Below are 24,682 nucleotides of genomic sequence, written 5' to 3' on the forward strand. Positions count from 1 at the left end.
GTCATGAAATTGGTCTGTTTACAGGGAGCTTTACTCTGTATCTAACCCCGTGCTGTACCTGCCCTGGGAGTGTTTGATGGGACAGTGTAGAGGGAGCTTTACTCTGTATCTAAGCCCGTGCTGTACCTGCCCTGGGAGTGTTTAATGGTACAGTGTAGAGGGAGCTTTACTCTGTATCTAACCCCCTGTACCTGCCCCGGGAGTGTTTGATGGGACAGTGTAGAGGGAGCTTTACTCTGTATCTAACCCCCTGTACCTGCCCTGGGAGTGTTTGATGGGACAGTGTAGAGGGAGCTTTACTTTGTATCTAACCCGTGCTGTACCTGCCCTGGGAGTGTTTGATGGGACAGTGTAGAGGGAGCTTTACTTTGTATCTAACCCCATGCTGTACCTGCCCTGGGAGTGTTTGATGGGACAGTGTAGAGGGAGCTTTACTCTGTATCTAACCCCATGCTGTACCTGCCCTGGGAGTGTTTGATGGGACAGTGTAGAGGGAGCTTTACTCTGTATCTAACCCCCTGTACCTGCCCTGGGAGTGTTTGATGGGACAGTGTAGAGGGAGCTTTACTCTGGATCTAACCCCGTGCTGCATTTGTTACTCTGTTAACCTAGAAAAACAGCCTAATCATAGGATGTTACAGTGCAGAGGGAGGTCATTTGGCCCATTGTGCCTGTGCCGGCTCTTTGAAAGAGCTTCCCAATTAGTCCCACTTCCCTGTTACTTCTCTATAGCCCGACAAATGGTTCCTTTTCCAGGATATATTCCCAATTGAACTTATTGAATGGTTGAAGTTATTTGATAATATGTAAAGAAACAACTATCAGGGCCTCTGATCAACCACATTTTCCCAAACATCAATCATTAAAAGTGTAAAATAAAATCTCAACCAGCCTTTTCTTTCGTCTGAGCAAATCCAGATCAATTTACAATGTAGTAAGAAATGAGGCAAGTGCCTGGGACTACTTACAGGGGGGCCTTTGGGTCCAGCGAATCCCATTGGGCCCTGTGGTCCAGGTGGTCCCTAGAATGTAAACACGAGCAGGTTGAAGAGAAAAGTAAAGCCTTGCATTTATATAGCGCCTCTACAACATCAGGACGTCGCAAAGCCCTTTGCAGCCAATGAAGTACTTTTTTTCAAGAGTTATAATGTAGGAAAAGCAGCAGCCATTTTGCACACTGCAAGCTCCCATAAACAGCCAATGGGAGAAATGACCAGATAATCTGTTTTTCGTGATGTTGGTTAAGAGATTAATATTTGCCCCAAGGAGAACTCCCATGTCTTCTTCAAAATAGTGCATGGGATCCTTTATGTCAATCTGAGAAGGCAGATGGGACCTTGGTTGGATGTCTCACCTGAATAGGCACAGAAACATCGTTGGTTACTAACCACGGACTTGAGCTGTGAGTTGCTACAACTTGTATGTCACTGGCTGTGTTACTGAGATGCCCATGCTGATGCCACCCAGGGAGGAGTTGGACGACCATCATCAGCTGAGAAAAGGTCAGCTGACGAGGGAGTACCAAGTGCTGCGGTATAATTCTGATGTTCTGCGATGTCGAGCTTACTATCGGTGCCTCGCTGCCATGGGTAGGTGCCATGCGGAGGTCGGGGATACATTGGCCGCATGGCATGTACCCACCCTCTCAGCTGTGGTCGGTATATAGTATAGTATCCAGAATATAGTACATTTTTTAACAGTTAAGCTTTCCTAATTTTGATGTCCACATCCTCTTAAAGTGCTTCAGTTTTGCTGCACTGGTTTGTGACAGAGGAGCGACGAGAGATCGTGGCAGAGGTGCGACAGATGAGGGTACGGGGCCCAGAAGAGCTGAGGGCCCGGGGGCAGCATGGACCAGCCCACACTGTGCGATATGTGTGCACACTGGGTCCGTGCAGCAGAGCAGGTCTCCAGTCGTCCTGGTTAACCCTTGTACTGGATAAAGACCTCGCTCTGTCAAGCCCGTGTGGTGGCTGGTGTGCAACGGTCACCCCACGTTAAAAAAATCCACCCACAGGCATCTTCCACCCTTCAATTGGAGTTCAGGATCTGGAACATCAGGTCCTTCATCGAAACACCTGTGAACTCGTCCTCGTTCGAGGGACCGCCTATGATGATGTAGTCAGTGAGTGCTAAACGTGACAACGTAAACATGGACAATAGACCGAGTGAAACAGTCTTCAACAAATGCAGAAACACACAGAGAAGCCTACGCCAGGCCAATCAAAGTTTATCACAGAAAAAACTGATCCTCATTGGATAATCTCAGACCTGATTTCCACATGGCTTGGCTTATCACAGAATTGATACGCATATTGATTGGATAGTTCAGAGTAGATCTCCATATGGATTGGCTCGATCAAAGATGAGTTTCTTGACCTGTATTGTGCCTTGTTTTTGAAATGAGAAGTTTTCTTTCCAATTTGGAACCTGTTGTTGGTCTTTGCAGCCCATTCAAAATAATCAATGCCAGCACTTTTGTTTTTGGATTCTTGAAAACTAATTATTCCTCAAATGCCCTGATCTGAGTTGACAGATGACGCCGAGGTGGATCCAATAATATACATGCTGTAAACATGTGGCAACGAAAAACTATTTGTATCCAACTCTGGCAGTCGGCGTTTACCGTGAAGACTCTTTGTGGAGGGAAAAGCAGTGGGACAGGACAGATTGAGTTCTGTCCCCACACCCAGTCTCAAGACAACATAATAAGGTCAATGTTAGGGACACAAAACACTCACTGCTCTCAGCTCCTGATACCTTCACTCTTCACTGCTTACCTCGGAGGAGCAGAGAGTCCGAGACTGGAGACAAGCTTTGCTCTACATCAAAACTCAGCACAGAGACAAGACAAGAGAAAGGATCTTGGTGATTGTATCTCCTTACCCTCTCACCAGTCGGACCAGGAGGACCATCATTGCCTGAGCTACCCTGTAATTAGAGATGGTCAGAAATATTAGCTCCAGAAAATGAAAGGATTATGAAATTATATTTACAATAACAGCATAAAGGATATTTCTGTAAATATCTTCATTCCATTACAATTTCAACAGGTTTCTTGCGGCCTCCATACCAGATATTCACCCCCAAACCCCATTTTCGACATGTCTATATTGGGGCAGGGGGGCAGACACCTTTCAACCTCTGCCCTGACGAGCTGGGTGGATAGTTTCCTCCTTCTCGAGGTGGAAAGGGACACATTTCATTTGTATTCGACACAGTTTCAACCCAATCATTAATGGGAGGGGTCCAGGGATCAAAGCCCCCCCATACATGGCAGTGAATCACGTCATATTACAGGAAGGACGTGATTGCACTGGAGAGGGGACACAGGAGATTTATCAGGATGTTGCACTAGAGAGGGTACAGAGGAGATTTACCAGGATGTTGCACTAGAGAGGGTACAGAGGAGATTTACCAGGATGTTGCACTGGAGAGGGTACAGAGGAGATTTATCAGGATGTTGCACTGGAGAGGGTACAGAGGAGATTTACCAGGATGTTGCACTGGAGAGGGTACAGAGGAGATTTACCAGGATGTTGCACTAGAGAGGGGACACAGGAGATTGATCAGGATGTTGCACTGGAGAGGGTACAGAGGAGATTTACCAGGATGTTGCACTGGAGAGGGTACAGAGGAGATTTACCAGGATGTTGCACTGGAGAGGGTACAGAGGAGATTTACCAGGATGTTGCACTGGAGAGGGTACAGAGGAGATTTACCAGGATGTTGCACTAGAGAGGGGACACAGGAGATTTACCAGGATGTTGCACTGGAGAGGGGACACAGGAGATTTACCAGGATGTTGCACTGGAGAGGGGACACAGGAGATTTACCAGGATGTTGCACTGGAGAGGGGACACAGGAGATTTACCAGGATGTTTTACTGGAGAGGGGACACAGGAGATTTACCAGGATGTTGCACTGGAGAGGGGACACAGGAGATTTATCAGGATGTTGCACTAGAGAGGGGACACAGGAGATTTATCAGGATGTTGCACGAGAGAGGGTACAGAGGAGATTTATCAGGATGTTGCACTGGAGAGGGTACAGAGGAGATTTACCAGGATGTTGCACTGGAGAGGGTACAGAGGAGATTTACCAGGATGTTGCACTGGAGAGGGTACAGAGGAGATTTACCAGGATGTTGCACTGGAGAGGGTACAGAGGAGATTTACCAGGATGTTGCACTAGAGAGGGTACAGAGGAGATTTACCAGGATGTTGCACTAGAGAGGGTACAGAGGAGATTTACCAGGATGTTGCACTAGAGAGGGGACACAGGAGATTGATCAGGATGTTGCACTAGAGAGGGGACACAGGAGATTTACTAGGATGTTGCACTGGAGAGGGTACAGAGGAGATTTACCAGGATGTTGCACTGGAGAGGGTACAGAGGAGATTTACCAGGATGTTGCACTGGAGAGGGTACAGAGGAGATTTACCAGGATGTTGCACTAGAGAGGGGACACAGGAGATTTACCAGGATGTTGCACTGGAGAGGGGACACAGGAGATTTACCAGGATGTTGCACTGGAGAGGGGACACAGGAGATTTACCAGGATGTTGCACTGGAGAGGGGACACAGGAGATTTACCAGGATGTTGCACTGGAGAGGGGACACAGGAGATTTACCAGGATGTTGCACTGGAGAGGGGACACAGGAGATTTATCAGGATGTTGCACTGGAGAGGGGACACAGGAGATTTTATCAGGATGTTGCACTAGAGAGGGTACAGAGGAGATTTATCAGGATGTTGCACTGGAGAGGGGACACAGGAGATTTATCAGGATGTTGCCGGGACTGGAGAATTTTAGCGATGAGGAAAGATTGGATAGGCTTTTGTTGTTTTCTTTGGAACAAAGGAGGCTGAGGGGAGACCTTATTGAGGTGTATAAAATTATGAGGGGCCTGGATAGAGTGGCTAGGAAGAATCTATTTCCCTTAGTAGAGGATTCAACAACCAGGGGGCATAGATTTAAAGTCATTGGCGGGGAGGGGGGTGTTTAGAGGGGTTTTGAGGGGAAATTTCTTCACCCAGAGGGTGGTGGGGGTCTGGAACTCACTATCCGAAAGGGAGGTAGAGATAGAAACCCTCACCACATTTAAAAAGAGCTTAGATGTCCTGCAGTGTCGTAACCTGTAGGACTATGGACCAAGAACTGGAAAGTGGGATTAGGCTGGATAGCTCTTGTTGGCCCGGCATGGACACGATGGGCCGAATGGCCTTGTTCCGTGATGTAAATTTCTATGATTCTGTGATAGAAACATAGAAACATAGAAAATAGGTGCAGGAGTAGGCCATTCGGCCCTTCGAGCCTGCACCGCTATTCAATGAGTTCATGGCTGAACATGCAACTTCAGTACCCCATTCCTGCTTTCTCGCCATACCCCTTGATCCCCCTAGTAGTAAGGACTACATCTAACTCCTTTTTGAAAATATTTAGTGAATTGGCCTCAACAACTTTCTGTGGTAGAGAATTCCACAGGTTCACAATTCTCTGGGTGAAGAAGTTTCTCCTCATCTCGGTCCTAAATGGCTTACCCCTTATCCTTAGACTGTGACCCCTGGTTCTGGACTTCCCCAACATTGGGAACATTCTTCCTGCATCTAACCTGTCTAAACCCATCAGAATTTTATATGTTTCTATGAGATCCCCTCAATAAGAGGAGGGAGGGGATGAGGGGGAAGATTATGGGTAGGGCAGAGTGATATTTTGGGAGCAAAATGAGTGAGAGGGGAATTGAGGGCGAGATGGAGATTTAGGGAGAGAGGTGGGGGAGGTGTTGGGAGGAGGGGGTGAGGGCGGAGGTGATGGGAGGATGGGGTGAGGGGGGAGTTAACGGCAGGAGGGGATGAGGGGGGAGGTGTCGGGATGAGGGGGGAGGTGTCGGGAGGAGGGGGAGGTGTCGGGAGGAGGGGGAGGTGTCGGGAGGAGGGGGTGAGGGAGAGATGTCGGGAGGAGGGGGTGAGGGGGAGGTGTCGGGAGGAGGGGGTGAGGGGGAGGTGTCGGGAGGAGGGGGTGAGGGGGAGGTGTCGGGAGGAGGGGGTGAGGGGGTGGTGTCGGGAGGAGGGGGTGAGGGGGAGGTGTAGGGAGGAGGGGGAGGTGTCGGGAGGAGGGGGTGAGGTGGAGGTGTCGGGAGGAGGGGGTGAGGGGGTGGTGTCGGGAGGAGGGGGTGAGGGGGAGGTGTCGGGAGGAGGGGGTGAGGTGGAGGTGTCGGGAGGAGGGGGTGAGGTGGAGGTGTAGGGAGGAGGGGGTGAAGGGGTGAGGGGGAGGTGTAGGGAGGAGGGGGGTGAGGGGGAGGTGTAGGGAGGAGGGGGTGAGGGGGAGGTGTCGGGAGGAGGGGGGTGAGGGGGAGGTGTAGGGAGGAGGGGGTGAGGTGGAGGTGTCGGGAGGAGGGGGTGAGGTGGAGGTGTCGGGAGGAGGGGGTGAGGGGGAGGTGTCGGGAGGAGGGGGTGAGGGGGTGGTGTCGGGAGGAGGGGGAGGTGTCGGGAGGAGGGGGTGAGGGGGTGGTGTCGGGAGGAGGGGGTGAGGGGGAGGTGTCGGGAGGAGGATGTGAGGGGGAGGTGTCGGGAGGAGGGGGTGAGGGGGAGGTGTCGGGAGGAGGGGGTGAGGGGGAGGTGTCGGGAGGAGGGGGTGAGGGGGAGGTGTCGGGAGGAGGGGGTGAGGGGGAGGTGTCGGGAGGAGGGGGTGAGGTGGAGGTGTCGGGAGGAGGGGGTGAGGGGGAGGTGTCGGGAGGAGGGGGTGAGGGGGTGGTGTCGGGAGGAGGGGGAGGTGTCGGGAGGAGGGGGTGAGGGGGAGGTGTCGGGAGGAGGGGGTGAGGGGGAGGTGTCGGGAGGAGGGGGTGAGGGGGAGGTGTCGGGAGGAGGGGGTGAGGGGGAGGTGTCGGGAGGAGGGGGAGGTGTAGGGAGGAGGGGGTGAGGGGGTGAGGGGGAGGTGTAGGGAGGAGGGGGTGAGGGGGAGGTGTAGGGAGGAGGGGGTGAGGGGGTGAGGGGGAGGTGTCGGGAGGAGGGGGTGAGGGGGAGGTGTCGGGAGGAGGGGGAGGTGTAGGGAGGAGGGGGTGAGGGGGTGAGGGGGAGGTGTAGGGAGGAGGGGGTGAGGGGGAGGTGTAGGGAGGAGGGGGTGAGGGGGTGAGGGGGAGGTGTCGGGAGGAGGGGGTGAGGGGGAGGTGTTGGGAGGAGGGGGTGAGGGGGTGGTGTAGGGAGGAGGGGGAGGTGTCGGGAGGAGGGGGTGAGGGGGAGGTGTCGGGAGGAGGGGGTGAGGGGGAGGTGTCGGGAGGAGGGGGTGAGGGGGAGGTGTCGGGAGGAGGGGGAGGTGTCGGGAGGAGGGGGAGGTGTAGGGAGGAGGGGTTTGCGGGTTCCGATTTGTTTGATCCCTCAATGGCTCCAGTCCCTGACACTCGGGGGGGTGGAGGGGGTGGAGGGGGTGGAGGGGGGGGGGTGAATTGCCCGTATGTTGTGCCCGGTTTCCGGTTTGCCCCTTCGCCTGGCGATGGATAGATGGCGGTGCCTGGGATGAAATTACGGCAGTGATTTGGGGGGGGGGGGTTTGCCGGCAGTGCCGCCCCCACGGTTAGCGCCCCGGGCCGGCAAGCAGCAGTCGATGATGTCACCGCTGTGCGCGCTGACCCCTTTGCGGCCCGCGGGGGAAATTGCCCCGTGAGCTGCGGGGCTGGCGCGGACATCCGCCCGGGGCGCCCCTTAAAGGGGAGCCGTGTGCGCCATGGGCCGCCATTTAATTTTGTCGGCCTGACAAGGGCGGCTCTCTCCTCCACCGTGCTGCCATCGTGCGGCCCCGCGCTCCCTGTTGGGTATCGGGCCGCTGGTCCGGACGATTGTGACCAGTGATGGCCGGCTGTGTGCGTGGTGGCCCTGCCCTTTAACTGAAGACCAGGGGCGTTGTTGCACGTTAGTGTTACGCGGAGCCTCCTCGTAGCGCTGACCTCTTTACCACCGCGCTGATGCTCCGGGAGCGCTTCTCCAATGAGGCGGAGCACCTGAGATAGCGCTCCGCCCAATCGCATGTTGGGGGTGGGACTTCAGGCCCAGGCCCCGAAGCTTACTGCCCCCAATGTCTGCCCCCAAGTCCTGCCCCGCGAGGTTACATTATTGATATGAAAGTCGAGTTACCTTCGGACCAGCTTTCCCTGTCAATCCTCTCGGACCACGTTCACCACGCGGACCCTTTGACGATAAAAATAAAACAGGTTAGAAGCACAATAAACACACACTTGGATTGCCGAGGTTCATTATGAGAAATTAAACCATTAAAGCATTGACAATTAGCAGCGATACACGAGTATAGGTAATGATAACGTTGAGTAAATAGCTTCATACCGTCGGGCCTCTCTGTCCTCTCGGTCCTGATTTTCCTGGAGTACCCTAGAGACAAGGATTGAAAAGGTAGGTTAGCGAATGGTGAGTGGGGGGAGGGCAGAGTCTGCACCCACACACGGTGAAGGATCCCCCTCCCTCCAACAGTCTTCACTCGCAGATAGTCTGCCCTCTGGCTACACGTGACTCCAGTCTCACACCAATGTTTCTGACTCTGACTCTGAAGTGACCCAGCGAGTTGCGTCACGGCGAGTGTGGACTGGCAGTAAATGCATGCCCACATCTTGAGGATGAATTTGAGAAAAATATCGACCAATCAGGCCAGACCGGCAGAACCATTCATTAGACGCCAAATTTTATTTCATGTCTTTAATCAATCGCAATGAAGCATCCTCAACTGGGTTCTCCATTGATAAGCGCACAGAGGCTGCATTTACCCAGAGGCCACAACTGGTGGGCAGGGGGAGAGGTGATTTTAACCTATTTCCATTCAGGCCTCGGAGGGCAAAGGTCAGTCAGGACCCAGTGGGCAAGGACTAGAGAAGCTGGGGTCATTCTCCTTAGAGCAAGAACATTAAGGGACGATTTAGCAAAGGTGTTCAAAATTATCAAGGGCTTTGATCGAGTAAATTGGGAGAAATTGTTTCCCGTGGCAGGAGGGTTGTTAACCAGAGGACATAGATTGACGATAATTGGTAAAGGAACCAGGGGGGGGAGGTGAGGAGAATGTGTTTACACAGCGAGTTGTTGTGATCGGGAACGCGCTGCCTGACAGGGCGGTGGGAGCAGATTCAATAGTAACTTTCAAACCGGGAATTGGATAAATATTTAAAAAGGAAAAATTTGGCAGGCTGTGGGGAAAGAGCGGGGGGTGGGACTGATTGGATCGCTCTGTCACACAGCCCGCACAGGCTCGATGGGCTCAATGGCTGTGAGATTCTCTGATTGTATGAGGAGCAGGGGTTGGATGTGTCCCTGTGATTGTAGACTGGGTGACCGCTTTGTGGAGCACCTCTGTTACAATCTATATTAACCACTTGGAAGAAGGGACTGAGCGTAATGTAGACAAGTTTGCTGATGATACAAAGATGGGAGGAAAAGCAATGTGTGAGGAGAACACAAAAAATCTGCAAAAGGACATAGACAGGCTAAGTGAGTGGGAAAAAATTTGGCAAATGGAGTATAATGTTGGAAAGTGTGAGGTCAAGCACTTCAGCAGAAAAAAATCAAAGAGCAAGTTATTATTTAAATGGAGAAAGATTACAAAGTGCCGCAGTACAGCAGGACCTGGAGGTATTTGTGCATGAAACACAAAAGGATAGTATGCAGGTACAGCAAGTGATCAGGAAGGCCAATGGTATTTTGGCCTTTATTGCAAAGGGGATAGAGTATAAAAGCAGGGAAGTCTTGCTACAGTTATACAGGGTATTGGTGAGGCCACACCTGGAGTACTGCGTACAGTTTTGGTTTCCATATTTACGAAAGGATATACTTGCTTTGGAGGCAGTTCAGAGAAGGTTCACTCAGTTGATTCTGGAGTTGAGGGGGTTGACTTATGAGGAAAGGTTGAGTAGGTTGGGCCTCTACTCACTGGAATTCAGAAGAATGAGAGGTGATCTTATTGAAACGTATAAGATTATGAGGGGGCTTGACAGGGTGGATGCAGAGAGGATGTTTCTACTGATGGGGGAGACTAGAACTAGGGGGCATGGTTTTAGAATAAGGGGCCGCCCATTTAAAACTGAGATGAGGAGGAATTTCTTCTCTGAGAGAGTTGTAAATCTGTGGAATTTGCTGCCTCGGAGAGCTGTGGAGGCTGGGTCATTGAATAAATGTAAGACAGAAATAGACAGTTTCTTGAGCGCGAAGGGATTATGGGGAGCGGGCAGGGAAGTGGAGCTGAGTCCATGATCGGATCAGACATGATCTTATTAAATGGCGGAGCAGGCTCGAGGGGCCGTATGGTCGATTCCTGCTCCTATTTCTTATGATCTTATGGACATGGACTCAGGTGAAAGATCCAACTCAGAGGTGTCCTGGACTTTGGTCGCGTTGCAACACTGGCTGGCACTGAGTGGATGAGGTGGGTGTGTGTGTGCGATGATCGAACACAACAGTGCTCCATGTCTTGCCCAACTCCCCCTCCCTGTTCCGGACTTCCCAAGTCCCGTGTCCTGGCCTGTGAATTCTGTGCTGCTGTTGGAACATTAAAGTAGAAAATGCACAGAATTCAAAGCAGTAAAGTGTCATTGTAACCCATGTATAAACTGACCTAAGTTGTACACCGTGAGAACACTGACCACTAGGTGGTGAACTTGTGGGAGACTCTCCTAACCTGGACTTTCAGGTATAAAAGGGGAAGCTCCACCCACCTTCATCACTTCAGTGCTGGAATAAAGGTTGCTGGTCACAGAGTGACCTTCTCTCAAGCATGGGCCTGGTGTGCATTTGTCCTGTATAGTAAGGACTTATCATAAAGTCTGTCCCCTGCAGGGCTCCAGCTCCTTGGCCCCCTACCAGTATTCCCAGCACTGAAGATTTATGTTTGTTTCCTGGCTCTCTGTGCTCAGTTTTGGCCGGATAGCAAACCAGATGCAGTTAAAGAAATCAAACAGCTGTTCCCAGCGGGGATCTCTGTATTTTAACTACGCTGGGCTAGAGACAGATGTTGTGTGATGGACACGTTTTGCATACTGTAATCTTGAGAAGAGTGGACGGACACAGGCCCTGTCAATCATTACCCATCTGTTCAACCTCCCTCCGCCTCTTAAAGGAGAAGGAGGAACCGGAGGAGGCTATTCCACTATTCAATTAAATCTCGGCTGATCTGTAGTTCCATCGCTCCACCATCGGTGGCCGTGCCTTCTGTTGCCTGGGCCCCAAGCTCTGGAACTCCTTCCCGAAACCTCTCCGCCTCTCTCTCCTCCTTTAAGACGCTCCTTAAAACCTACCTCTTCGACCCAGCTTTTGGTCACCTGCGCTAATATCTCCGTATGTGGCTCGGGGTCAGATTGTGGCTGATTTACACCCTGTGAAGCACCCTGGGATGTTTTTCTAGGTTTAAGGCGCTATATAACAACAACAACGTGTATATATATAGCGCCTTTAACATAGTGAAATATCCCAAGGTGCTTCACAGGCGTATTATGAGACAAATAAATATATCGAAATGCAACTTGTTGTAACTCCATCTACCTGCCTTTGCTTCATATTCTTTGACCAACAAACATCCATCCAGCTCAACTTTGGAACTTTCAACTGACCCCCCGGTCTCGACAGTGTTTTGGGGGACAGAGTTCCCGATTCCCACTGCCCTTTGTGTGAAGAAGTGCTCCCTGACATCACCCCTGGTGACGCTGCGCTCCAAAGCTTGCCTATCTTTCCTGAGGTGCCGTGCCCAGATTGGAACACAGTTACTCCAGGAGCGATCTGACCAGAGCTTTACATAACTGCTGCTTGTTGATTTTAAATGGCTCAATGCCCCATGAATCAGTGAGCAGTCGGACCTGGAACCAGCGTTGTGAAACACCAGCTGCCAACACTGGGATCCTGGCGTCTGTCTTATTTATAAAACGCAAACTCGACAGCCCGAAACACGGCAGGGGGGATCTGGGAGGGGCGACAGTCCGGAGAGGGAACTGACTGACAGGCTCCGCTGAGCTGAGACACTCTCGCCTTGGAGTCCGGGGACGCAATGAGAGACTTTCACCCTTCTGTTCCCTGCCCTCCCGATGACCTTGCCAAAGTTGGAGGAGTTTGGGGGTCGGGGCGAGGGTCCCTTTACTGGAGGAGCAAGGTCTTCCCTCCACGTTACTGGAGTAACATTTCCCGCTGGACAAAGAGGCTGGAGATGGCAGCAGAGGATTGACTTGCTGGGAATCTGCTCTGGATAAAATTGCGGATTGCCCCAACCCCTGCCGCAAAGGCGCCTTTTGTAAGGGAGTTACATTGAAATAATTAAAATAGGATTGAATTTCCTGTTGCAGGACCTGCAGTGCGGGGTCCGATGATCGGAGATGGTATGAATGTCCCTGATGGATATTGTAACCTGACGCCAGAAACAAGCTTCCATTGGACCGGGGTCAATAGTTATCTGGCCTTGCACCCACCTTCCGGAAAAAGCCCAAATGGAACGCTGCACTGGCTGAGGAAGCAGTACTGACCCTGACTGAGTTCCAGACTCTGCTTCCTGCAGCCGGCCAACATCTCCCGCATTAAGCCAGTCGGATAATCAGCCTGGCTCACTGCAACACTTCTGGAATGATCAACATCCTGAAACACTGCTGGCGGTTGCTCCTGGCTCTCAGGCTCTCGCTGGTCGAGATGGGTCACGTTTTTTTGGGGGGAGGTAGTCGGGGTGAGGGGGAGGCCGAGGCATGAGCTGCTCCAGGGTCCCACGGACACCAAGGCCTGTAATTGAGTGAGCCAGAAACAGACGGGAGGGCCGTTTAACCCAGCGAATCGGATTCTGCTCCGGTTGTCGGAGCTCGCAGAGTGTATCAATCCCAGTGCCCAGGCTGTGAGAGGCCTAACCAGCAGGCCTCAAGGGGGTCAAGGAAGGTTTTGGGGGCTTTATTTTCTGTGGGCCAGTATCTCGCCATTCGATGCCCGACCTGAGAGATTCCCTCAGATTGATCTAGAAACCAATCCTTAACATACAGCATCAAGCCATCTCCTTCTCTGTACCTTACCTTACTCTCCAACAGCCCCCATCCCCGCCCTATCTATCTTTGAATCATTAAGGTCACCCATGAGGTATGATGGCCCTGCTCTTCCCGCATTTCTAACTTGTCTACAAATCCATCCGGTGCAATATGATCAACTCCCAACGGGGTAACAATTCCCTCATTATTGGTCTGTACCTACACTGTGGGGCAGGGTCTCTCTAACCCAGTTTGTACCCTACACTGTGGGCCTGGGTCTCTCTAACCCAGTCTGTACCTACACTGTGGGCCTGGGTCTCTCTAACCCAGTCTGTACATACACTGTGGGGCAGGGTCTCTCTAACCCAGTCTGTACCTACACTGTGGGGCAGGGTCTCTCTAACCCAGTCTGTACCTACACTGTGGGCCTGGGTCTCTCTAACCCAGTCTGTACCTACACTGTGGGCCTGGGTCTCTCTAACCCAGTCTGTACCTACACTGTGGGCCTGGGTCTCTCTAACCCAGTCTGTACCTACACTGTGGGCCTGGGTCTCTCTAACCCAGTCTGTACCCTACACTGTGGGCCTGGGTCTCTCTAACCCAGTCTGTACCTACACTGTGGGCCTGGGTCTCTCTAACCCAGTCTGTACCTACACTGTGGGCCTGGGTCTCTCTAACCCAGTCTGTACCCTACACTGTGGGCCTGGGTCTCTCTAACCCAGTCTGTACCGACACTGTGGGCCTCAGTACCACGGTGGGCAGGGTGGTTCCTCATTGAGCTGTGGAACAATGTGAAGAAGCCTTTTCACACAAAGCCTCCGTGTTTATTACAAACTGATGCGCTCCACTCAGATCCCACAAACTGAACCTTTTCTGGACGGCCGAGCTCGGAATATTTCCCACGTAACGTCTGCCGGTCATGAAGCTGAGACCTACCCTGACACCTTTCTCGCCATTCGCTCCGGGGAATCCTGGGAATCCAATTGATCCCTGGAAAGACCAAGAGAGAAAAATCATTAAGGGGAAGCAAGAGGCTATGGCAGCTACAGGTAGGGTCAGCTGCTCAACCGCAGGAGGCTCACTTACCTTTGGGCCTTGTCGTCCTGGGTATCCCGGCAAGCCTGGAACTCCCAGCTTTCCCTAGGGCAACAGAAGAAACAGGTTAAGTGGTGTCGTGGAACCTGGGCCTTTCCCCCTCAATCCCTCTGACAGGAGGCGGGAGAGATGGGACACACCCAGACCCATGGGCTGGCTCCCAACACGGACCCGCCATCAATGGCACTGCGGATTGGGGAGTCAACCATGGGGGTCATCGAGCCCCCTTTGCAGGGCTAGGATCCTCCACTCACCGGCTTCACCCAGGTCTCGATATTATTCTGCGAAGTGAACGACTTATCATACGGTCACATAAAGGGTTACAGCATCAGGAAATGTCCATTAGACCCAACCCCACCTCCCTCACATCCCCCAACCTCGCCTCCCTCACATCCCCCAACCCCGCCTCCCTCACATCCCCCAACCCCACCTTCACCACCTCCCCCAACCTCGCCTCCCTCACATCCCCCAACCCCACCTGCCCCACATCCCCCAACCCCACCTTCCCCACCTCCCCCAACCCCACCTTCCCCACATCCCCCAACCCCACCTTCCCCACATCCCCCAACCCCACCTTCCCCACATCCCCCAACCCCACCTTCCCCACATCCCCCAACCCCACCTTCCCCACATCCCCCAACCCCACCTTCCCCACATCCCCCAACCCCACCTGCCCCACATCCCCCAACCCCACCTTCCCCACATCCCCCAACCCCACCTTCCCCACATCCCCCAACCCCACCTTCCCCACATCCCCCAACCCCACCTTCCCCACATCCCCCAACCCCACCTGCCCCACATCCCCCAACCCCACCTTCCCCACATCCCCCAACCCCACCTCCCCCAACCCCACCTCCCTCAACCCCACCTCCCTCACATCCCCACCTCCCTCACCTCCCTCAACCCCACCTCCCCCAACCCCACCTCCCCCACATCCCTCAACCCCACCTCCCTCAACCCCACCTCCCTCACATCCCCACCTCTCCCCATATCCCTTAACCTCCCCATCCCCACGTCCCTCAATCCCACCTTCTCACCTTGTCACCCTCAACCCTTCTCTCTCCAGAAACACATCTAATTGTCTCTGACCATATTTTTTTCACTCTCTCCTTCAAAGACCTTATTCAGAATGTTACATGCAGGAAATGGTTCCCGATAGAATTGGGTTATTACTTTGCTTCACACAGGACTGGGACAAGTGCCAAAGGTCACATGCGAAGGTTTACACAGGTCGCTGAGAGGGAGGTACAGTGTTTCCGACAGTACTTGGACTTTCCTCTCAGTGACTGTCATTGATTGGAGCACTTGGGTGCAAGCCCTGGAACTCTGGGGCCGGTTCATGCTCAGATACCTTTTCACCAGCTGGGCCTGGTGGGCCAGGATCTCCTGAAGGCCCAACGCGACCCTTCGGACCTTCCGGGCCATCCTCTCCCCGGGGACCTGCCGGACCAAGCTCACCCTGCCAACAAACAAAAGCACAAGTTCGGCAAGTGAATGGATTGTCACAGAAAGGTTTCATTACACCGGGAGTGAGGGAGACCGGGGGGGGAGTGAGGGAGACCGGGGGGGGGTGAGGGAGACCGGGGGGGAGTGAGGGAGACCGGGGGGGAGTGAGGGAGACCGGGGGGGGGAGTGAGGGAGACCAGGGGGAGTGAGGGAGACCAGGGGGAGTGAGGGAGACTGGGGGGAGTGAGGGAGACCGGGGGGGGAGTGAGGGAGACCGGGGGGAGTGAGGGAGACCGGGGGGGAGTGAGGGAGACCAGGGGGAGTGAGGGAGACCGGGGGGAGTGAGGGAGACCGGGGGGAGTGAGGGAGACCGGGGGGGGGGGGGTGAGGGAGACCGGGGGGAGTGAGAGAGACCGGGGGGGGAGTGAGGGAGACCGGGGGGAGTGAGGGAGACCGGGGGGGAGTGAGGGAGACCAGGGGGAGTGAGGGAGACCGGGGGGAGTGAGGGAGACCGGGGGGAGTGAGGGAGACCGGGGGGAGTGAGGGAGACCGGGGGGGGGTGAGGGAGACCGGGGGGAGTGAGGGAGACCGGGGGGGGAGTGAGGGAGACCGGGGGGGGTGAGGGAGACCGGGGGGAGTGAGGGAGACCGGAGGGAGTGAGGGAGACCGGGGGGGGGGGGGGGGGGAGTGAGGGAGACCGGGGGGGGGGGGAGTGAGGGAGACCGGGGGGGGGGGGGGGAGTGAGGGAGACCGGGGGGGGGGGGAGTGAGGGAGACCGGGGGGAGAGTGAGGGCGACCGGGGGGAGTGAGGGAGACCGGGGGGAGTGAGGGAGACCGGGGGGAGTGAGGGAGACCGGGGGGAGAGTGAGGACGACCGGGGGGAGTGAGGGAGACCGGGGGGAGAGTGAGGGCGACCGGGGGGAGTGAGGGAGACCGGGGGGAGTGAGGGAGACCGGGGGGAGTGAGGGAGACCGGGGGGAGAGTGAGGACGACCGGGGGGAGTGAGGGAGACCGGGGGGAGTGAGGGAGACCGGGGGGAGTGAGGGAGGCCGGGGGGAGTGAGGGAGGCCGGGGGGAGTGAGGGAGGCCGGGGGGAGTGAGGGACACCAGGAGTGAGGGAGACTGGGAGTGAGGGACAGAGACAGAGACTGGGAGTGAGGGGCGGAGACAGAGACTGGGAGTGAGGGATAGAGACAGAGACTGGGAGTGAGGGAGACTGGGAGTGAGGGACAGAGACAGAGACTGGGAGTGAGGGAGACTGGGAGTGAGGGACAGAGACAAGACCGAGAGTGAGGGATAGAGACAGAGACTGGGAGTGAGGGAGACTGGGAGTGAGGGATAGAGACAGAGACCGGGAGTAAGGGAGACCGGGAGTGAGGAGCAGAGACAGAGACTGGGAGTGAGGGGCAGAGACAGAGACTGGGAGTGAGGGAGACCGGAAGTGAGGGACAGAGACAGAGACTGGGAGTGAGGGACAGAGACAGAGACTGGGAGTGAGGGAGACCTGGAGTGAGGGGCAGAGACCAGAGACTGGGAGTGAGGGGCAGAGACAGAGACTGGGAGTGAGGGAGACCTGGAGTGAGGGACAGAGACAGAGACCGGGAGTGAGGGAGACCGGGAGTGAGGGACTGAGACAGAGACTGGGAGTGAGGGAGACCGGGAGTGAGGGACTGAGACAGAGACCGGGAGTGAGGGAGACCGGGAGTGAGGGACTGAGACAGAGACTGGGAGTGAGGGAGACCGGGAGTGAGGGACAGAGACAGAGACTGGGAGTGAGGGAGACCTGGAGTGAGGGACAGAGACAGAGTCCGGGAGTGAGGGAGACCGGGAGTGAGGGACTGAGACAGAGACTGGGAGTGAGGGAGACCGGGAGTGAGGGACTGAGACAGAGACCGGGAGTGAGGGAGACCGGGAGTGAGGGACTGAGACAGAGACTGGGAGTGAGGGAGACCGGGAGTGAGGGACAGAGACAGAGACCGGGAGTGAGGGAGACCGGGAGCGGGTCTGTAATGCTCGCTGTCACAGTCTCGGAGTGAAGGGTTGGTGTGTGTTACAGTGAGCAGGATGGAGCACTGTGAGCAGGTTTGGTCATAGACGTTTGGCTTTGCCGGTCAGTCTGTCCTTGGTGAATGTGCTGTGGGTTTTACCCGATTCTCGGCCTCCTCCCTATCACTCCTGTGCTCTGGTCTCACATTCCAGAATATTAATTACCTGCATCCCTTTCCAAACAGCTGAAATTGTGAAATATTTTGGATTGGATTTTCCTGTTGGTGATTGAATCTTGACAGAAAAGCAATTGCTCTGTGAATAAAGATCCATTGTGGACTAGTCTGGATTTACAATGTGTTGTGTTTCAGTAATATCTTGCGGAGACAGTTTGGGCGGACCGAGAGCAGACACTGTGAGATGGGGAGACTCTGACATTAAACAGCTCTGACACCTATGGAGCGGCTCACAACACGAGGGAGCTTGGTACAGGCTGTTTGCCAAGCTGACACAGCAATGGGCTCAGGGGTTGGAAACCACAGATGCTCAACTCCAGGAGTCTGGAACCATCACTCACCAAAACAATTGGGGGTGGGACCTGCATTTCAGTTAGAGATAGCAAGGAAATCAAATCATGGTCTACAATAATACATGAAATATAACAGAGACACAGAGAGAGGGAGAGACAGAGAGAAAGAGAGTTAGAGAGAGAGAGAGACAGAGGGAGAGAGACAGAGAGAGAGAGAGAGACAGAGAAAGAGAGAGTTAGAGAGAGACAGAGAGAGAGGATCACAGGGACACAGAGAGAGAGAGGGACAGAGAGAGAGAGAGGGACACAGAGAGAGCAAAAGAGAGAGTTAGAGAGAGAGGGACACACAGACAGAAAGATGCACAGAGAGAGAGACAGAGAGACAGAGAGAGAGAGGGACAGAGAGACAGAGAGAGACAGAGAGAGAAAGGGACAGAGAGACAGAGAGAGAGAGGGACAGAGAGAGGGACAGAGAGACAGAGAGACAGAGAGATGCACAGAGAGAGGGACAGAGAGAGAGACAGAGAGAGAGACAGAGAGACAGAGAGAGAGACAGAGAGAGAGAGGGACAGAGAGACAGAGAGAGAGACAGAGAGAGAGAGGGACAGAGAGACAGAGAGAGAGATGCACAGAGAGAGGGACAGAGAGACAGAGAGGGACAGAGAGAGAGAGAGACCGGTAGCTGCAGGAGCAGGGTGGGGATTCCAGTGCCCAGTGATGCGTCTCCAGCCTGTCACTGCCCCCAGCGGGGCGACACTGAACCCTTCCCCCATATCCTTTGGGGCACAGCCTCTCAAAGCTGCTCTGGAAGTCGAAGTTTTGGTGCCGGGGTCAGGAGGGACATTGTTAACCCACTTTCCCCATCACGTGGCCGCGCTGAGCAGCAGTGTCAGGCCCGGGTTACATAGCCCGACCTAGGCCGAGCCCAGCCTCTCCTCCAGTCTGTGCCCCACTGTCGTGCGTGAGTGTATACATACACTGGCAAGTGTGTACCACACAGCATGTGAACCTGTGTGGGTGTACGTCTAAAACTTACAGGGCTTGACAGGGTAGATGCAGGGAGGATGTTTCCCCCGGGCTGGGGAGTCTAGAACCAGGGGTCACAGTCTCAGGATAAGGGGTCAGTCATTTAGGACTTAGATGAGGAGGAATTTCTTCACTCAGAGGGTGATGAACCTCTAGGATTCTCTGCCCCAGAGGGCTATGCAGGCTCAGTCTTTGAGTATATTCAAGGCCGAGATCAATAGGCTTTAGGATATTAAGGGAATCAAGGGAGATGGGGATAGTGCAGGAAAGTGGAGTTGAGCGAGAAGATCAGCCATGATCTCACTGAATGGCGGAGCAGGCTCGAGGGGTCGAATGGCCGACTCCTGCTGAACCTGTATAAATCACTGGTTAGGTCTCAGCTGGTGAATTGTGTCCAATTCTGGGCACCGTACTTCAGGAAGTATGTCAGGGCCTTGGAGAGGGTGCAGAGGGAGAGTGAGCAGAGTGGTTCCAGGGATGAGGGAGTTCAGTCACGTGGAGAGACTGGAGAATCTGGGGTTGTTCTTCTTGGAGCAGAGAAGGTTAAGGGGAGATTTGATCGAGGTGTTTAAAATCATGACGGGTTTCGATAGAGTGAATCGGGAGAGACTGTTCCCAGTGGCAGGAGGGTTGGTAACCAAAGGACACATCAGGGGAGGGCAGCAGCAGCCAAGTTCATGGCACCGTGGCTAGCTCTGCTGCACAGGAGGGCAGGAAAAAGAGTGGGAGAGCAATAGTGATAGGGGATTCGATTGTAAGGGGAATAGATAGGCGTTTCTGCGGCCGCAACCGAGACTCCAGGATGGTATGTTGCCTTCCTGGTGCAAGGGTCAAGGATGTCTCGGAGTGGGTGCAGGACATTCTGAAAAGGGAGGGAGAACAGCCAGTTGTCGTGGTGCACATTGGTACCAACGATATAGGTAAAAAATGGGATGAGGTCCTACGAGATGAATTTAGGGAGCTAGGAGCTAAATTAAAAAGTAGGACCTCAAAAGTCATAATCTCAGGATTGCTACCAGTGCCACGTGCTAGTCAGAGTAGGAATCGCAGGATGAATACGTGGCTTGAGGAGTGGTGCAGAAGGGAGGGATTCAAATTCCTGGGGCATTGGAACCGGTTCTGGGAGAGGTGGGACCAGTACAAACCGGACGGTCTGCACCTGGGCAAGACCGGAACCAATGTCCTAGGGGGAGTGTTTGCTCGTGCTGTTGGGGAGGAGTTAAACTAATATGGCAGGGGGATGGGAACCAATGCAGGGAGACAGAGGGAAATAAAATGGAGACAGAAGCAAAAGATAGAAAGGAGAATAGTAAAAGTGGAGGGCAGAAAAACCCAAGGCAAAATACAAAAAGGGCCACATTACAGCAAAATTCTAAAGGGGCAACGTGTGTTAAAAAGACAAGCCTGAAGGTTCTGTGCCTCAATGCGAGGAGTATTCGGAATAAGGTGGATGGATTAACTGCGCAAACAGCAGTTAACGGATATGATATAATTGCCATCACGGAGACATGGCTCCAGGGTGACCAAGGCTGGGAACTCAACATCCAGGGGTATTCAACATTTAGGAAGGATAGACAGAGAGGAAAAGGAGGTGGGGTGGCGTTGCTGGTTAAAGAGGAAATTAATGCGATAGTAAGGAGGGACATTAGCCTGGATGATGTGGAATCAGTATGGGTGGAGCTACGGAATACCAAAGGGCAGAAAGCGCTGGTGGGAGTTGTGTACAGACCACCAAACAGTAGTAGTGAGGTTGGGGACAGCATCAAACAAGAAATAAGGGATGTGTGCAATAAAGGTACAGCAGTTATCATGGGTGACTTTAATCGACATATTGATTGGGCTAACCAAACTGGTAGCAATACGGTGGAGGAGGATTTCCTGGAGTGTATTAGGGATGGTTTTCTCGACCAATATGTCGAGGAACCAACTAGAGAGCTGGCCATCCTAGACTGGGTGTTGTGTAATGAGAAGGGACTAATTAGCAATCTTGTTGTGCGAGACCCCTTGGGGAAGAGTGATCATAATATGATAGAATTCTTTATTAAGATGGAGAGTGACACAGTTAATTCGGAAACTAGGGTCCTGAACTTAAGGAAAGGTAATTTCGATGGTATGAGGCGTGAATTGGCTAGAATAGACTGGCAATGGACACTTAAAGGGTTGACGGTGGATAGGCAATGGCAAACATTTAAAGATCACATGGATGAACTTCAGCAATTGTACATCCCTGTCTGGAGTAAAAATAAAACGGGGAAGGTGGCTCAACCGTGGCTAACAAGGGAAATTAAGGATAGTGTTAAATCCAAGGAAGAGGCATATAAATTGGTCAGAAAAAGCAACAAACCTGAGGACTGGGAGAAATTTAGAATTCAACAGAGGAGGACAAAGGGTTTAATTAAGGGGGGAAAATAGAGTACGAGAGGAAGCTTGCAGGGAACATAAAAACTGACTGCAAAAGCTTCTATAAATATGTGAAGAGAAAAAGATTAGTGAAGACAAATGTAGGTCCCTTGCAGTCGGATTCAGGTGAATTTATAATGGGAAACAAAGAAATGGCAGACCAATTGAACAAATACTTCGGTTCTGTCTTCACGAAGGAAGACACAGATAACCTTCCGATTGTACTAGGGGACTGAGGGTCTAGTGAGAAGGAGGAACTGAAGGATATCCTTATTCGGCGGGAAATTGTGTTCGGGAAATTGATGGGATTGAAGGCCGATAAATCCCCGGGGCCTGATAGTCTGCATCCCAGAGTACTTAAGGAAGTGGCCCTGGAAATAGTGGATGCAATGGTGATCATTTTCCAACAGTCTATCGACTCTGGATCAGTTCCCATGGACTGGAGGGTAGCTAATGTAACACCACTTTTTTAAAAAGGAGGGAGAGAGAAAACGGGTAATTATAAACCGGTTAGCCTGACATCAGTAGTGGGGAAATGTTGGAATCAATCATTAAGGATGAAATAGCAGTGCATTTGGAAAGCAGTAACAGGATCGGTCCAAGTCAGCATGAATTTTCTGGAATTTTTTGAGGATGTAACTAGCAGAGTGGACAAGGGAGAACCAGTGGATGTGGTGTATTTGGACTTTCAAAAGGCTTTTGACAAGGTCCCGCACAAGAGATCGGTGTGCAAAGTCAAAGCGCATGGTATTGGGGGTAATGTACTGATGTGGATAGAGAACTGGTTGGCAGACAGGAAGCAGAGAGTCGGGATAAAAAGGTCCATTTCAGAATGGCAGGCAGTGACTAGTGGAGTGCCGCAGGGCTCAGCGCTGGGACCCCAGCTCTTTACAATATACATTAACGATTTAGATGAAGGAATTGAATGTAATATCTCCAAGTTTGCGGATGACACTAAACTGGGTGGCGGTGTGAGCTGTGAGGAGGACGCTAAGAGACTATAGGGTGAATTGGACAGGTTAGGTGAGTGGGCAAATACATGAAGGCAGAATATTATCTGAATGGCGGCAGACTAGAAAAAGGGGAGGTGCAACGAGACCTGGGTGTCATGGTTCATCAGTCATTGAAGGCTGGCATGCAGGTATAACAGGCGGTGAAGAAGGCAAGTGGTATGTTGGCCTTCATAGCTAAGGGATTTGAGTATAGGAGCAGGGAGGTCTTACTGCAGTTGTACAGGGCCTTAGTGAGGCCTCACCTGGAATATTGTGTTCAGTTTTGGTCTCCTAATCTGAGGAAGGACATTCTTGCTATTGAGGGAGTGCAGCGAAGGTTCACCAGACTAATTCCCGGGATGGCTGGACTGTCATATCAGGAGAGACTGGATCAACTGGGCCTTTATTCACTAGAGTTTAGAAGGATGAGAGGGGATCTCATAGAAACGTATAAGATTCTGACGGGACTGGACAGGTTAGATGCAGGAAGAATGTTCCCAATGTTGGGGAAGTCCAGAACCAGGGGACATAGTCTTAGGATAAGGGGTAAGCCATTTAGGACCGAGATGAGGAGAAACTTCTTCACTCAGAGAGTTGTTAACCTGTGGAATTCCCTACCGCAGAGAGTTGTTGATGCCGGTTCATTGGATATATTCAAGAGGGAGTTAGATATGGTCCTTACGGCTAAAGGGATCAAGGGGTCTGGAGAGAAAGCAGGAAAGGGGTACTGAGGGAATGATCAGCCATGATCTTATTGAATGGTGGTGCAGGCTCGAAGGGCCGAATGGCCTACTCCTGCACCTATTTTCTATGTTTCTATGCCACAAGTTTACGATAATTGGCAAAAGAACCAGAGGGGAAATGAGGAGAATCGTTTTATGCAGCGAGTTGTTGTGATCTGGAACGCGCTGCCTGAACACAGGAACACAGGAACAGGAGGAGGCCATTCAGCCCCTCGAGCCTGTTACACAGGAACAGGAGGAGGCCATTCAGCCCCTCGAGTCTGTTCTGCCATTCAATGAGATCATGGCTAATCTGTGACCTAACTCCATAAACCCGCCTTTGGCCCATATCCTTAATACCTTAGGTTAATAAAAATTTAAAATTAGCAACTGATCCAGCATTAACTGCCGTTTTCGGGAGAGAGTTCCAAACCTCTCCCACCCTTTGTGTGCAGAAGTGTTTCTGAACTTCACTCCTGAAAGATCTGGCTCTAATGTTTAGACTGTGCCCCCGAGTCCTGTACTCCTCAACCAGCGGGAACAGTCTCTCTCTATCTACCCAATCTGTTCCCCTCAATATCCTGAAAACTTCCATCAGATCACCTCTTAACCCTCTAAATTCTAGGGAATACAACCTTAGTTTGTGTAATCTCTCCTCGTAACTTAACCCTTGGAGTCCGGGTATCAGTCTGGTAAACCCACACTGCTCTCCCTCCGAGGTCAATATATCCTCCCTACGGTGTGGACCCAGAACTGCTCACAGTGCTCCAGGTGTGGGCCCAGAACTGCTCACAGTGCTCCAGGTGTGGGGCCCAGAACTGCTCACAGTGCTCCAGGTGTGGGGCCCAGAACTGCTCACAGTGCTCCAGGTGTGGGGCCCAGACCTGCTCACAGTGCTCCAGGTGTGGGGCCCAGAACTGCTCACAGTGCTCCGGGTGTGGGGCCCAGAACTGCTCACAGTGCTCCAGGTGTGGGGCCCAGAACTGCTCACAGTGCTCCAGGTGTGGGCCCAGAACTGCTCACAGTGCTCCAGGTGTGGGGCCCAGAACTGCTCACAGTGCTCCGGGTGTGGGGCCAGAACTGCTCACAGTGCTCCAGGTGTGGACCCAGAACTGCTCACAGTGCTCCAGGTGTGGACCCAGAACTGCTCACAGTGCTCCAGGTGTGGGGCCCAGACCTGCTCACAGTGCTCCAGGTGTGGGGCCCAGACCTGCTCACAGTGCTCCAGGTGTGGACCCAGAACTGCTCACAGTGCTCCAGGTGTGGACCCAGAACTGCTCACAGTGCTCCAGGTGTGGACCCAGAACTGCTCACAGTGCTCCAGGTGTGGACCCAGAACTGCTCACAGTGCTCCGGGTGTGGGGCCCAGACCTGCTCACAGTGCTCCAGGTGTGGGGCCCAGACCTGCTCACAGTGCTCCAGGTGTGGACCCAGAACTGCTCACAGTGCTCCAGGTGTGGACCCAGAACTGCTCACAGTGCTCCAGGTGTGGACCCAGAACTGCTCAC

General features: G+C 53.1%; 1 protein-coding gene across 1 annotated transcript in view; it reads right to left on the reverse strand.

Annotated features, from left to right (window-relative positions):
- LOC139247100 (collagen alpha-1(V) chain-like) overlaps nt 1-24,682 on the reverse strand; it is a 137,879-nt gene that overhangs the window by 64,244 nt on the left and 48,953 nt on the right. Inside the window, exons 17-23 of the mRNA XM_070871510.1 lie at nt 15,425-15,532; nt 14,065-14,118; nt 13,915-13,968; nt 8,339-8,383; nt 8,132-8,185; nt 2,887-2,931; nt 969-1,022 (exon numbers count right to left, since the gene is read on the reverse strand). Of these exons, the coding sequence (XP_070727611.1) occupies nt 969-1,022; nt 2,887-2,931; nt 8,132-8,185; nt 8,339-8,383; nt 13,915-13,968; nt 14,065-14,118; nt 15,425-15,532 (414 nt within the window). The remainder of the gene's footprint in view (nt 1-968; nt 1,023-2,886; nt 2,932-8,131; nt 8,186-8,338; nt 8,384-13,914; nt 13,969-14,064; nt 14,119-15,424; nt 15,533-24,682) is intronic.

Source organism: Pristiophorus japonicus, unplaced genomic scaffold, assembly GCF_044704955.1.
Source record: "Pristiophorus japonicus isolate sPriJap1 unplaced genomic scaffold, sPriJap1.hap1 HAP1_SCAFFOLD_257, whole genome shotgun sequence".
In the NCBI taxonomy this organism is placed as follows: domain Eukaryota; kingdom Metazoa; phylum Chordata; class Chondrichthyes; family Pristiophoridae; genus Pristiophorus; species Pristiophorus japonicus.